The sequence below is a fragment of the Stegastes partitus genome, unplaced genomic scaffold (genome assembly GCF_000690725.1).
Source record: "Stegastes partitus isolate 25-593 unplaced genomic scaffold, Stegastes_partitus-1.0.2 Scaffold240, whole genome shotgun sequence".
Classification (NCBI taxonomy): domain Eukaryota; kingdom Metazoa; phylum Chordata; class Actinopteri; family Pomacentridae; genus Stegastes; species Stegastes partitus.
The window spans coordinates 439062-453765 of NW_007577971.1; the positions used below are offsets into that span (position 1 = coordinate 439062).

General features: G+C 39.4%; 1 protein-coding gene across 1 annotated transcript in view; it reads right to left on the reverse strand.

Annotated features, from left to right (window-relative positions):
- The window catches only part of gramd2ab (GRAM domain containing 2Ab), a 35622-nt gene extending 31838 nt beyond the window's left edge, over nucleotides 1-3784 (reverse strand). The window contains exon 1 of the mRNA XM_008281646.1: nucleotides 3678-3784. Within this exon, the coding sequence (XP_008279868.1) occupies nucleotides 3678-3784 (107 nt within the window). The remainder of the gene's footprint in view (nucleotides 1-3677) is intronic.
- Between the last annotated feature and the right edge of the window lie 10920 nt (nucleotides 3785-14704).

The window sequence follows — 14704 nt, forward strand, 5'->3', positions numbered from 1 at the left end:
CTTATTTGGTTTTATTTGTTTCGTTGATTTAGCAACACCCACAAGCCCTGTTTTTTTTTTTTTTTTGCAGTATTAGCACCGTTTTTCCATTAATTATGTCACTGAAGAATGAATTGCTTTACCAAAGCAGAAACCCTTAACCCTAGCAAAGCTGGGATGTAACAATATTAAAGACAACAATCCCTGACACTGTCACTGAAGAACAGGCCTCTGTTGTGTCTTTCCACATCCATGTTTTCAAAACCATTTGTTTTGCTCCTGAGGTAAACTTTGAAGAAAAACAGTTCACGCAGAAAGAAATTCAAATGACAAACACTGGCCACAGTTCATACCACACGAGCAATATTAACTGTGCATGGAGAAATGAACTGCAAATAGGAGGATTCCCCTCACCCACTGATTTTAGTTTGGCACTGTGAAGCATGAAGAGCTTCGTGTGTGTGTATGCTGCTGGGAGGGCAGACATGGTTTTCTCTCATGCGAAAACAAGATAAAAGAATTAATTATGCAAACTGTTTCAGCCTGTGTGGGAAAACTGGAGCAGGAGAGGGAGGTTCACACCCATGCAGACAAATTAGAAAATTGTTTAAACAGCATTTCTTAAAAGAGTAAAAGCCTACGACCACACAAATTTTAAACACAATATTCACGTTATGTTCATTTTTCAGCAAAAGTCATTTAAAGCATTTGTATTCTGCAAATGCTTCTCTGTATTGTATTTAACATTGTTACATTATAATACCACCAAAAGAGATCATCCCATGCATAGAAGATTCTCTTCAATGGCGTTCAGAATACAGAACTTAGAATCCTCGACCTACATACAAAAGTTCTTAGCTCCATGAATTTAGTTGTATTTAGGGGTTCTTTGTATTGTTAACCTAGTCTTTTGTTTAGTCAGCACGCCTGCTTACCCTCACTAGCGTACTTCCCTGGTAAGTTTGATTTGTCTGTTTTTGATCACTGTACATAGTAGTTCACTGTTTTATTTTTATATGTATAAAGTAGTCACAACACACTTATGGAACAAGATAACAGACTAATTTGATTTCAAAAAGAGAGGCGTATTATTATTATTCTTTTTTTTTACCCATTGTCAACCTATAGACTCAACATGTCCACATGTTCAGGGATTAGGCTTGCTCTTTTTGTAGAGCAGTAAACAGCTGCTAAGCTGGAGTGGAAGTGCTTGGAATACATAGGTAGGACTTTGCTAACCTTGACAGAGAGGGAAATTTCAACTCATTAGCCTTCCACCACTGTGAAGGACAGACCACACAGTTTCTGAGTTTATCATTTTAAAAAAAAGTTTTACTGAACTGAAAGCTTTGGGCTGTGTGTCTATTTGCAAATTTAACTGAACAGCAGCTACTCACATCTCCGTCTTTGTCACATCAGCCTTTCAGTCTTTCTCGGAGCTCTGCTGCCTGGAAACGTGAGCTAACTGCACGTGCTGCAGGCAAACACACTCAAACAAATACACACACACAAACACACTCAAACAAACACATACACACACACACACACTCAAACAAACACACACACACACACACAGTCTGTTCTGTGCAGCCATTGCTGCAGCTTGTTTAGTATGTGACAGGAATAACGGAGCAGTGGCAAAGACATTGAGTCTTTCCTTCTCTGTGGATCTTCTGCATGTGTGGGTTAGGGTTAAGTTTCATTCCATAAAATGTGAAAAAGTGGGTTTCTTTTTCTCCCCATCCTATGCATCTATACATGTTCTCAAATGTACAAGTTGAGACTACCAGTAGATTGTCAAATTAATTGAAATGCTCTTTTGGGACTGAAGCATTTCTCGTGAACAAGGGCTTTCTCTGTATGTGAGCGGTTCATTAAAACTGAAACAAAAACTATGCTGTAGTTGACAATTTTCTTTTTTATTTTATACTCATCTCTAACGTGAGTAAACAGCTGATCATGCTGGAAGTCACTTTTCCAAGACTGTGTGGAAGAAGAGGAAACACACAATCTACATGAGCCCCTGCATCAGGTATGGAAGATTCAGAAGGTGATATGTCAAATGGGAGAGAGTTGTAGATCAGTGGAGGTGCGCTGAAGGAGTTTGGATTCCCAGAAAGATAAAACTCCAAACAATCTCCCTTCAAAGTGCAGAAAGTAAGATTTTTTTAAGCATTGTGTCCAGAATACCGAACAAGTTTCTCGCAAAAAACAAGTACATGGACCTCTCAATGCCAGAAGTCTGCAGTTGCTTGGAGCACACTGCTGCAGTTACACAACTGTAGGTGGTACTACTATGTCTCGCACAGCACACCAAAAGATGCTACAGGTTATGATTCTCTGTAAAAAATAGTCTCACAAATACACTAGTCTATTATTTTGATATTCTGATTTATAATTAAATTAATAACTACAACCAAATGATCATACCAATAGTTAGGTTGATGGATTTTGGAGCTCTCCATAGAAGAGGTTGGCAGAATTCACACTTATGCAACAATGATTAGGCCAGCAGATAGAAAGTGACTGGAGGAGTGGATTAAACCTTTACCTTTCAAAGTAAAAGCACCACTTGAACTCACAAATGAACAAAGTCATCTGTGGAGTACCTGTGGTACGTACACAGCTCATCAGAGAAGCTCATGAAAACAGAGCTGACCTAGATGCTCTATGGTTGGACCTAGCCAATGTGTTTGGGTCCATACCACATAAACTGGTTGAACTTGCACAACACCAGGCACCACGTTCCCACAAAATAAAGGACCTGATTTTGGATTACTGATGTAATTTCAGGCTGAGGACATCCCCTTGGAAAAGGAATAAAAACAGGCTGTACCATCTGTCACAACAACATTGGTCCCAGGGAGCAGGTGGCTCCTACAGAGACTTGAGAAATTGCTGTGATCCTTTCACTTTCATTTTGGAGAAGAAGAAAAAGTCACTGGGAGCCAAATCTAGTGAGTAGTATTGCTAAAAACCCAGCACACAATCATTGCCCTGTGACTGGGCACACAGCGTATTGAAGCAAATGCATTCCTTGTGCCAAGCTCAGGCCGAATGCTTACCTTAGATACCTAAGGACAGTTTGACCCTGAGGGAATAATTCCTGAAATCCTGAAGAAACTGCAGATATGCACCTATTAGTGGTCACAAAAACATGTGTAACATAAGTCCCACTGCTAACTCATGAGAGTTACTACTCAGACATGTTGCACGCATGTGGCCATGTCCCAGGCCATACTCATAAACAGCTATGAACAGCCTCAAAACTGTTCAAAAAGCCTTCATTAGCCTATTTGCTGGACACTGTGAGGTTCAGGATACCAAAGTGATTTGAAAAATTTGAAAACCTGTGGACATATGGACTAAAACTTTATGACTCAATTGCCAGAAATGAATGGAGCTCACAATGTCGAACTGAAAAAACAACAACGAAATGAACAACAAAATAAAAGTTAACAAGCTTAAAACAACCCACACGACTGTGCTGGCATACCTTCCACACTTTACTTTCTGGGCCCATTTTTCTTTTTCTGGCATAGAATAATTATGTCTCCATTCTTATGTTGGCCCATAAAAACCAACCAATCTGGTTTGTTTTGGTTTTTTTTCAGTATTTTTTCCCTAAAACTCTTTACTCTCCTCACAGATATTATATATTAATATTCAGTGTATGTAGTTACCATGCAGTGTCTTACCTGAAGGGCAAGGGGCAGTGTCCATCCTCCTCCCTGGCAGGCTCCACCTCATGATGGGGCAGAACACCAACATCATCACTCAGCTCCAAGTTGTCTGACATCATCATTGCCAGCCTTTAAATTCAGTGAAGAGAGATCTGCATGACATCACAACAATAACAGCATCAAGTAAAAAGAAATAATTATACAATGAGAAAAAACTGTTGATTGAACTGGCGATTCTCTTCACGAGCAGATCCATTTAGCATTGACCTAAAATTATAGTCTATTTTGACTATGAGTCTGTTTAACATAGACAGCAAACAATGCAATTAAAGGATAAACTACTGCAACATCTTGTAAAAAAATGATTTAAGCTTCCTCAGGAAGCAGTCTGTTTTCATTCTTCCTGTATTGCATTGCAATCTATCAAGATGGACAAAGATATTTTTATGCCTAATTTGCCTTCCACCTCCTCTCAAAGAATGGAAACAGTGTTTAACTTAGTCCTACTAGCCCTGAAGTCCATGTCTGTGACATTTCAGTCACCAAAATTTGTTTTTAAAAATCCATCTTTCCTAACAGCACATATTTCTGTCCAGCAGTATTTTCATTCCAAAAAGTAACAGCTGGAATTTTTGTGGTGAAACATCTGCATGCAGAGAGAAAATCACTGCACAGAGAATAGATTAAAATGGGCAATCCACCAAAAAAACTAGCAAAGCTGTTTGACTGCACAATTTCGAATCCTCTGCAGATTTTCCTGTTTAAGTTTCATTTACAGTGTGGTAGGTTACAGCTCAGAACTTGCTGTTGTTGTTTTCCAGAGCTAAGAAAAATGTAAAGCGAATGTAAAATGAGTGGATGGGCGGGAGAATGCCCACTGACATTATCTGCCACTTGCAGGTTTATACCTGCCATCTACCTATGGTGAGTCAGAATAATTGTTGGACAGTTGTGGATCTAGCAAGGTATTTCAGAATGCCAAGACTTTGTCTAAGTCAGTGATTCTCAAACATGAGGCCGCAGCCCAGTAGGCGGCCCCATGGTTTAAGAATCACTGAAAAACTTTCAATTCTGCATCTGTGGGTTGCGAGGGCCACCTGACCATGCATGAAGTAGCCAACAAGTGGCGGGAAACTTCCCACCACTTGTTGGCAGTGATGCGTCATTAAGTTGTTGAACACGCTCCAACAAACAGCAGCAGCCAGCTGCAATTATGGAAAAGTTTCTAAAAACTTTTCTAAAAAGAAAAAATGAAGATGGAAGTGATGCCACCCCCTCCTCAAAAGCGACATATGTGCACAAGTACAACCCTGAATTTATTAAGTTTGGTTTTGTGAACAGAGGTAGGGAGGCAGAGCCGAGAGCCCAGTGCGTTGAGTGGGGGTTAACGCGAGCCAACGAAGCGGCTCCTAGTTCTCCAACATGAATTTCAAACCAATGCATTTCAATTGGAATTATCTTTGTTTGTGATAAAATATACATGTGTACATGTGATAAAATGTGCATGTGTCCTTCTTTTCAGAGTTGTATTTGTTTACAGAGTAACGAAGAGCATGTAGCCCAAACACAGTAAAAGCACTTATATTTTCTCACAAATAAACGACAATAGCCATGAACGGTATCGTCGATCTCAGAACAGCTTCTCTCTGCCTGGATATATTTCTTGTCTTTTCTATTTGAATGACTACAGAGTTTATACACAGTGCCGATGTTTACAGAATGTTAACGTTCATCAGTGTGGCCGCACACATCTGTATAGTGATCTCTATAGTTATTAGTGTGGACGGGCCATAACAGTAAGACTGGTTAATGCCTGACTGTCAGAAGAAAAGAACGACAAAAACATCACAGCACATGTGCTGTCTAATAGGGAAGAAAAACGTGGCCCAGACACAAAAGATAAGTCCAACTGAAATATGGTTTGAAATTCGTGGTGGGGGACACGAAAAAATTGGACAATTTGTGTCCCTAGACACAAATCAATAGATTAAGTTTCGTGACTATTTCACAAATTGCCGTGAGACTTAGTTGTTCAATCAGGCTTGCACATCTGGACATTGTGTTACGCCCTCTGCTGTCAGCTAGTGGCAGTTCTCCCTCCTTCTCTCCTGGTGAGTGGCGGCGTGGCATGACAGGTGGAAGCAGTTCACAATCAGCTGATGAGATCAGCTGGGAGTGATTACCTGCAGCGTCTCCTCAAACGGATAAAAGCCTCTTCCAGACCATGACACGGCGCCAGATCGTAAAAACAGCCTTGTTAGTCCTATCTGATCTTTTCAGCTCTTCCGTCTGAGTGTTGGCCGCATTCTGACCATTTTCTCTATTCCAGTTGGAGCGCCTGTCTTCCTCTGCCATAACCCGGACAACCCGTCTATTGGATCCCTCCAACCTTCCACCTGTCTGCCACTCGCCTCTCTCCGTCTGCCTGGAACCCCTCTTCCTCGCAATCCAGCCCCGGTCGAGTAATGTGCCTCGTGATGCTAGTTTAAATGACTGTGTTGCTGTTTGTTCGTTAGCCTGTGTGTCAGTAAGCTTTTCTGTCCATTAGTTATCCGTAGTTTGTATGTGTTGTGGAATTTAATCAGTTATTCGCTAGCGATTCGCAGAAGTTTTTAGTTTCGGTTTCAATCCTTTCCAAGCTCAGTTTACCTTGTTCTGGTCAGCGACTTTAGTTTCTGTAAAACCATTGTTGTTATTAAAGAACATATGTCCTGACTCTGTCGTCGTGCCTTGTTGTCCTGCACCTGAGTCTTTGTCCTGTTCGTAACACACTGCAATTTTACCCCATTCCTGCAAAACTGTTAGGTTGCACTGAGATCGTAAGTGAAAAGAACTTTTCAAGGCCAACCACAAATTCACAGCTGGACTCAAAATAGGGCTCTGACTACCACTCCAGAACATTGACCTTGTTGTCTGTAAACAATGCTATAGGTCATTGTCTGGCTAACAAAAACAATTCACGATTCATTTTCATTATCACCATGCATCAAAAGATGGTATAACAAAATTACAGATGGAGTCCTTTAATCCTACTTACAAAACCACAAGTTATTTTTACTAATATATAGTCCTACAATAAAAATCTAATTACTTTAATGGTGGTGTGGAAGATGAATTCCGTAGTCTTCCAGTAAATCTCATTCTTGGCTGATATGCCCTCGCAGCCACCAGTCAGTCACCTGCACACCTCAGTCTTCCACTCCAGGTCTTCCACTCCTCAATCAACCATTCGACATAAAACTGTTCTAACCACTGCTCCCTGTAATCAGTCCTGTTTCTTACCTACTTTTCCTATTTGGGGATTCTTGAGGTGTTTTCAAAAGAAACAGCCAAAGTGGTTGGTCTTTTTGGGGATGTGGTGATTTATATTGCCTTTATGTATGAGTGTAAAGTTGTATTTTTGGAACACTTGCATTTTGTGAAATCTGTTGTTAGAAACTTTCTCCAGCTACTGCTGTTAAAGACTGCTTGTTTATATTTCCCTAAATGCTCATATAACAGTAAGTATACCAGTTCTTCACTCAACACCTTTGCACTTGACAGCCTAAAGAAAAAAAACACTTCCTATGACCTCCCAGACAGCCTGCTATTGGCATCAACGCCCTAACACACTTGAACTTGTCCTGTGACACTTATCCAGGTTGTCTTCTCCTGACTAGATCCTTGGTTGTGTTGTATCCGCTGTCAGATATAGAACTGTAGAATTGTAATTACAAATACACAGAAGCACAAACAATCGTTTTATGTTAAAATATGGTGTCATATATTATATTTTGAAGTTAAAAAATAGAACAAATAATTACAACTCATAACAGTAAAAGACAACAACTATACAGGGACTTTATTTTAAATACTAAGTTGATATGCTTACAATGTATATTTGAATGTATGAAAAGTGAGCATGTTGTTGATGCCAATAAACCTATGGACAAGGAGTCCAATGTCTTCAGAGTCTCTGGTTTGAAGGTGTTTATCTGGCTAATAAGTTAGATTCAGCATGTATACCAAGGACAATACAAGCATGCTAGATTTGTTGCTCTTTTACTTCTTTTATAACTTTTTGATTCAGTAGCAGGCAAAACTATGTTTGAAATAAAACTGAATAGTTCATAATTTATTCTAACAGAATCTACTATATGATTTAAGCACGCCCAGTGTTTTAAACTGATGAATAAAACCTACATACTATTTGACATGTGGTATATGATGGGCTCATTTGGCTGCTGGGAAACCAGTCAGCTATCTTTTCTAGATATAAGTCTATTTCCACCATAATAGCATTCTGCTACATTTCCTTTATGCAAATCACAAGAAAATAAGTCTTTTAAAATCAGTGTCCTGCATGTCTTTCCATACATCACAACACTAACCGGCTACATACAGGCCACTTTGGAATAACTGGGACTCAAGATAGTGTGATTTTTTTTTCTCTGATAACGTAAAAAGCAACATTAAAAGCCTGACACAATTCTTTATTTTTCTTAATGTTAATAAGCAGAGCATCACACTGCTTCTCCTGGCTCAAGTTCTTCACATAGTACATTATGCTGCCAAACAGCTCACACACACTCTCTCTATACTCTCATGACTTGAACTTTATAGAAACCAATCTTGAAAATCTGAAGAGAATTTTGCACCTTAACAAAAATAAACCTTTTAAGAAGGGTATAACATTGTGGTTTACTGGGTACATTGGGAGGTCTACAGAGCTATAATCCATAACCTATAATCTATAAACCTAAAGTTATCAGAGGAATCTAGTTCACTAAACAGTACAATATTTTACTTTGAAATGTAAAGTTCAAGCACAGGCAGAAAACTGAAAAAAACAACAACAACAACCAAAAATCAATATACAGCTGAGCATACACACTTTGGAAGGTAGAAATATAGTTGCTATGTTTAAATTAGTACATAGAGTTATAGTTGCCATTACTGTGATTATTAATGGTCTCAAGGGCTTTGATAAAGGGGACAGCACCTGATGCACTGAGTTGAAGTTTTAATGCAATCTGCCATTCAATGTGTCATTCCAAATAGTCTGATAAAATCTTAATCTCTTGGTTTTAGCTTCAAGTGTGTGCTACAAAAATGCAGCAACAGTAGTGTATAGGTGCAATGGAAGTGAATGTAAAGAACCTGGAGTGAGTGTAGCCGACGTAGTTACTTTTCATTATTGTGCCGGTTGTTGATCCAGTGTAGAAGAACTGAACAAACTTTGTATTAACACACTAGACACTGGTCGCTCTACGACTAACCCCATTTTCACTCATAATTACTACTACAGTATAAAGTCTGGACTTCTTACTACTTAACAGCAAGAAATGCTGCTTCTGCTACCATCATCTGGTGCATATTAATTCAACACATTCAGCTGTACCTGGAAGAGTTGTGCAGTCCTCCATCAGCAGAGAAGCTCTGTCAGCTCTGTGGGATCCTCCTACCCAGCTGAGTCAAGCTCTTTTCATTTAACTGCGTCATGGAGGAAGTGACCTTCAAAATAAATCTGTTATGTGCTCACACTGTATAGAAAAGCTGGACAGAGCCTCCCAGTGGTGAATTTTCTTATTGCAGTGAGGCAAAGGCATGACCTGCCCAGTTCTGATGGGCCAATCCTGATATTAGTACGCTAACCCTAACCAAACTAGTCATACCTCACCCTCCATGCTAACAAGAAGCAGCTGTTAGTAGAGAAACTGATTGCCCAAGCACAACCTGGTGCAAGTCAAGAAGATGAAGTGAAGAGTGCTGATGAAGAAGAAGAGAGGGGCTCGTCCACACAGGACACAATTTGTGAAGTCACATCCCAACAGCAAAGTAAAAAAGTGTGGTTCAGTTTATTTCCTGAAGATGGCTGGTGCAACAAATGCATGAAGGTGCAGAAATGCAGGCTGCAGTGGCAAGACGTTTGCGTAATTTTCCAAATGTAACATGAATCTGTGTTTCAAAGAAGAAAAAATGCTTCTTGGAGTATTATTCGTGACCTGATGTAAAAGTACGGCATGAAAATTGCAAAATCCTAAAACCATCTAAAGCTTAGTCCAAATCAAGTGTTTGGTTTTAGATGTTTTTTCCACATTCGATGATGTTCATAGAAATGAAAAAGGAGGGCAAAAAAAGCTACTACTGTTACAAACTAAATTTTAAATTTTAAATGACTGTAAATGCTGAGGACATTATATTTACTCTTCATGAAAACAAATAATCTTATCAAAAAAAATTGGAAGACACAAAGATTTTAAGGCATTAATCTAATTGATGCTGAAACACAGAACAAATAGCTAATTAAACTGCATGAAAATAAATATAATTTCCTCTTACACTGTCCACGCTCCATAAAGTGTGGCATAGTGCATCATGTCCACTGTGTCTCTTAGCTCTCTTAGCTGCTCGACTGTAGCCCTGCTGGGACGGGGAACAGATCCCTGTAGTCCCAGAGATGCTCATCAAATAAAACATGCCTGAATTCCTCAATTTAGCAAAGGCAGAGAGGATGAAAGCTGTAGCCTCTCATGTCGTTTGCTGGCTTTTAAACAGGTAAAAATCTATTATGACATAAAATATTTGATTTTTTGGTGTTTGTGTGTGTGTAAGGCGTCTCTGAGTTTCTTAATAAGCACTATATGAAATGAATGTATTATTACTATTTATTAATACAACAGGAACCATTGCAGATACTAGCATCAAAAGTCATAAAACACACGTCTCATAAACGTTGCTAACCATCAATGAAACTGAAAAGCAGAAGCATGTTTACATCTGTAAGAATGTAGGACATGGAATGTGTGAAAGTTCTACAGCTTTTTAATTTTGTAACTGGCCATGGGGTGGAACTTTTGTAGCAGTCCTTGACAATGTGAAGCATTTTAACATGGGACAGCGCTCTACCAAGTTTCACTTTTAAAGCCTTTACATTTTTTGAGATAGACATAAATAGAAATGAGTAATTCTCTTTCCAAACTTAGTACCTCAAACATGAACACAGATATTAACAAGTTGTTTAAATGGTAACACGGCCATGTCATACTTAACATTTTCATGTTCCTAGTCATTATGTGGGAGTGGCAGCAATTTGTATGAAATATTTTGGTTGTTTTAATGTGGCGGCCTTCAGTTGCCAAGCTGCCTGAACCTCAACTGTCTTATTTATGGCCTCAGTTTGTACAACTTTGTACCACTTGCTCAGAGGGAGTCCAAAGGCAACTTTGGATTGTTGGGCTCTCTGTTTAAATTTGTAAGGTCTACACCTTACTATATTAAGCGCTATGTGATGACATATGTTGTAAACTGCGCTATACAAATAAAATTTAATTGAATTGATGTTATAGAGGACCGGTTTTATTAATGTGAAACTTTTGCCTTGTGCATTGAAAGTCCCTGTTGCCGAGATGAGAAACATTGGCTATTAAGTCATAAGAACAGTGTCTTTGTGGTGGAAAATGAACAGTATCCTTCCAGTGTAAAGCTAAGAAAAATTAACTCAATAAGGAAGAAGATGTGCCTGGTGTTTTACAGTTACCCATTATGCAAATGTTCGTTTGACTCTCAGATGTAGGATGCGGATATATATACCAATCATTTCAATCCTGTCCTTCCTTCATTTTTCTGTGTGTAACTATTTTTATCATGATGGAAAACAACAACAACCTCTGGACAACAACTTACTCCACAGAAAATGTCAAGTGTTGCTGAGGATTTGAATCATGCAGTGAGGCAGTCCTGCTTGGTTTTTTTGCTGTAGATTATCTTTTAGAATGACAGTGCTTTTCTACTGGCATGCAAATTTTCCACCAAAACGATTGGCCCGTCACCATTTTGAGGGAACATCAAATCCTTTCAGACAATCCTGATGGACAATGTGACTGTCCACATAGCAGACCAATGTGTACCTAATGTAGTGTAAATAAAACCACTTCAGCATTTACTCTCTATTTTTAAAGCCTGGATTGGTCTACGCACATGGATGTGGAGACCATCAACTGACTCCGTTTATGCTACTTCAGTTGATGGCATATAACTTTCCTCCAAAGTTTGGGTGTATATATACAGTCATGAAAAAAATGATTAGACCACCCTTGTTTTCTTCAATTTCTTGTTCATTTTAATGTCTGGTACCACTTAAGGTAAATTTGTTTAGACAAATACAATGATAACAACAAAAATTGGTCATAGGCGTTTAAGGGGCAAGACAGTCTGGTTTGTAGGCTTCTCCAGACATTCCTTGACAGCACCCACTCATTATTAAGGTCCCTGAAGGTCTGACGACGATTCCTGACACAGGAACAGATGGGTGCACGGTCATCTCGTGGGGTAGAAAGACGTTTCCTGCCGCAACCAGCTAGCAATTTGGTAGCGCCATGTTAGGCTTGTTTTGTCTTGGTGTAATGAACGGCTGTCTTGAGATCTTCAGTTTTTTCACTACCTGTCTCTCACTCAAGCCAAATTCCAGCAGTGCTAAGATGACTGCCTTTGTGGCTTCACATAATTCTTTTGTTTTAGGCATTATGTGAGACCTGACAACTTCTGAGTTGTGCTACGGCTTGAATGTAAGCAGGAAACCACTCTGGGCCTTTGCATGTGCAGTGCTGCTTATGACATGAAATGGCCTCTTATATACACAGGGAATACAATTAAGCTAAAGCATGTCAAACAGGACATAAAATATGATGTAATCAGCTGCATGTTTTTGTCGTGTTCATTGTATTCTTCAGGTAATATGCCTTGACTGTATATATCTATATACAGTTTCAACTTCTTCAACTTCTTCTAGTTTCAACTATGTTGAAACCAGAAATTTACATACACTGTATAAAAAGATATATGACCTTGTTTTTCTCACTGTCTGACATTAAATCAGACTAAACTTTCCCATTTTTAGGTCAGTTAGGATTACCAAAATTATTTATATTTGCTAAATGCCAGAATAATGAGAGAGAATTTTTTTTTTACTTTCTTCAAAGTCAGAAGTTTACATACATTTCCTTAGTATTTGGTAGCATTGCCTTTAAACTGTATGATTTGGGTCAAACATTTTGGGTTTCCTTCCACAAGCTTCTCACAATAGTTTGATGAATTCTGGCCCATTCCTCCTGACAGAACTGGTGGAACTGAGTCAGGTTTGTTGGCCGCCTTGCTCCACACACCTTTTCAGCTCTGCCCACAAACTGTCTACAGGATTGAGATCAGGGCTTTATGATGGCCACTCCAAGACTTTGACTTTGTTGTCCTGAAGCCTCTTTGTAACTAATCTGGCGGTATGCTTAGGGTCATTGTCCATCTGAAGACCCATTTGCACCCAACCTTTAACTTCCTGGCTGATGTCTTGAGATGTTGCTTCAATATTTCCACATAATGTTCTTTCCTCATGATGCCATCTATTTTGTGAAGTGCACCAGTCCCTCCTGCAGCAGAACACTCCCACAACATGATGCTGCCACCCCCATATTTGACAGTTGGGATAGTGTTCTCAGGCTTGCAAGCTTCCCCCTTTTTCCTCCAAATGTAACGATGGTCATTATGGCCAAACAGTTCAGTTTTAGTTTCATCAGACCACAGGACATGTCTCTAGAAATGAAGGTCTTTGTCCCTGTGTGCATTTACAAACTGCAATCATTTTTTTTGGATGTTTCTTTTGGAACAATGTCTTCTTCCTCTTCCTATCCTTTCAGCCCATGTTGGTACAGGACTGGTTTCACTGTGGATAATGACACTCTCTTACCAGCTTCAGCAGCATCTTCAAAAGGTCTTTTGCTTTTGCTCTGGGGTTCATATGCACATTTTGCACCAAAACACTTCATCTCTGGGACACAGAACCCGTCTCCTTCCTCAGCGATATGATGGCTGGACATTCCCATGGTGTTTATACTTGTGTATAATTGTTTGAACAGATGACTGTGGTAAATGGTAAATGGTATGCACTTATATAACGCCTTTTTCTAGTCCCCAAAGTGCTTGACAATGTGTTTTGCATTGCGCACACACACAAGGCGCTGATCTGCCATTGGGAGCAACTTGGGGTTCAATGTCTTGCCCAAGGACACTTTGGCATGTGGGGGGGGGACTGGGGATCGAACCGCCAACCTTGCCAGCAGTGGACAACCCGCTCTACCACCTGAGCCACAGCCGGCTGTGGAACCTTAAGGCATCTGGAAATTGTACCCAAGGATGAACCAGACTTGTGGAGGTCCACAGATCTCTTCCTGATATCGTGGCTGATTTCTTAAGATTGTCCATGTTGTCACAAACGGAATCAGTGTGTTTGAGGTGTTCCTTAAAATACATCTACAGGTGTGCCTCCAATTAACTCAAATGTTGGCAATTAACCTATCAAAAACTTCCAAAGTCATGACATCATCATCTGGGCTTTCCCAAATCGTTTGAAGGAATAGTAATCTTAGTGTATGTAAACTTCTGACTTTGAAGAAAGTAGAAAGAAAATCTCTCTGATTATTCTGGTGTCTAGCAAATAGAAATAATTTCAGTAATCGTAACTGACCTAGAACAGGAAAAGTTTGTCTGATTTAATGTCAGACAGTGAGAAAAAAAAGGTCATATGTCTTTTTATACAGTGTATGTAACCTTCTGGTTTCACCTGTATATATGTTTTTTTTTTCCCCTGTCAGTTGCTAGGTTGCTAGTTTGTTTGTTTGTCTCCCTTGTTCACCTCCCTGTCTTTGTGTTTCCTGTATCTGTTCACCCCATGACGTCTATTTATTTTTGTGTTTTGGTTTTGTTTCTTTGGATTACTGTCTTCATGTAACGGCTTATTTATCCCTGGATCTTAACCACCTTGTCTGCCTGGTATGTTTGCCTTTCCTGATCACCCCTAGATATTTTCAATTTTGCTCTGAGTTCGTTGTGCATACAAAAACACATTCAAAACAACCTTGACATTGTATTCGGCAAACTTGACATTGTTGAAAAAAAATTGCAGTTGTTGAAATGTAGAAAAATCTGCTACTCCTCGTGTTCAGCGCCACACTGGAATAATTCAAGTGACTGATATTCTCCACTGACTGTCACATTCTTTGAATGCGTATGAG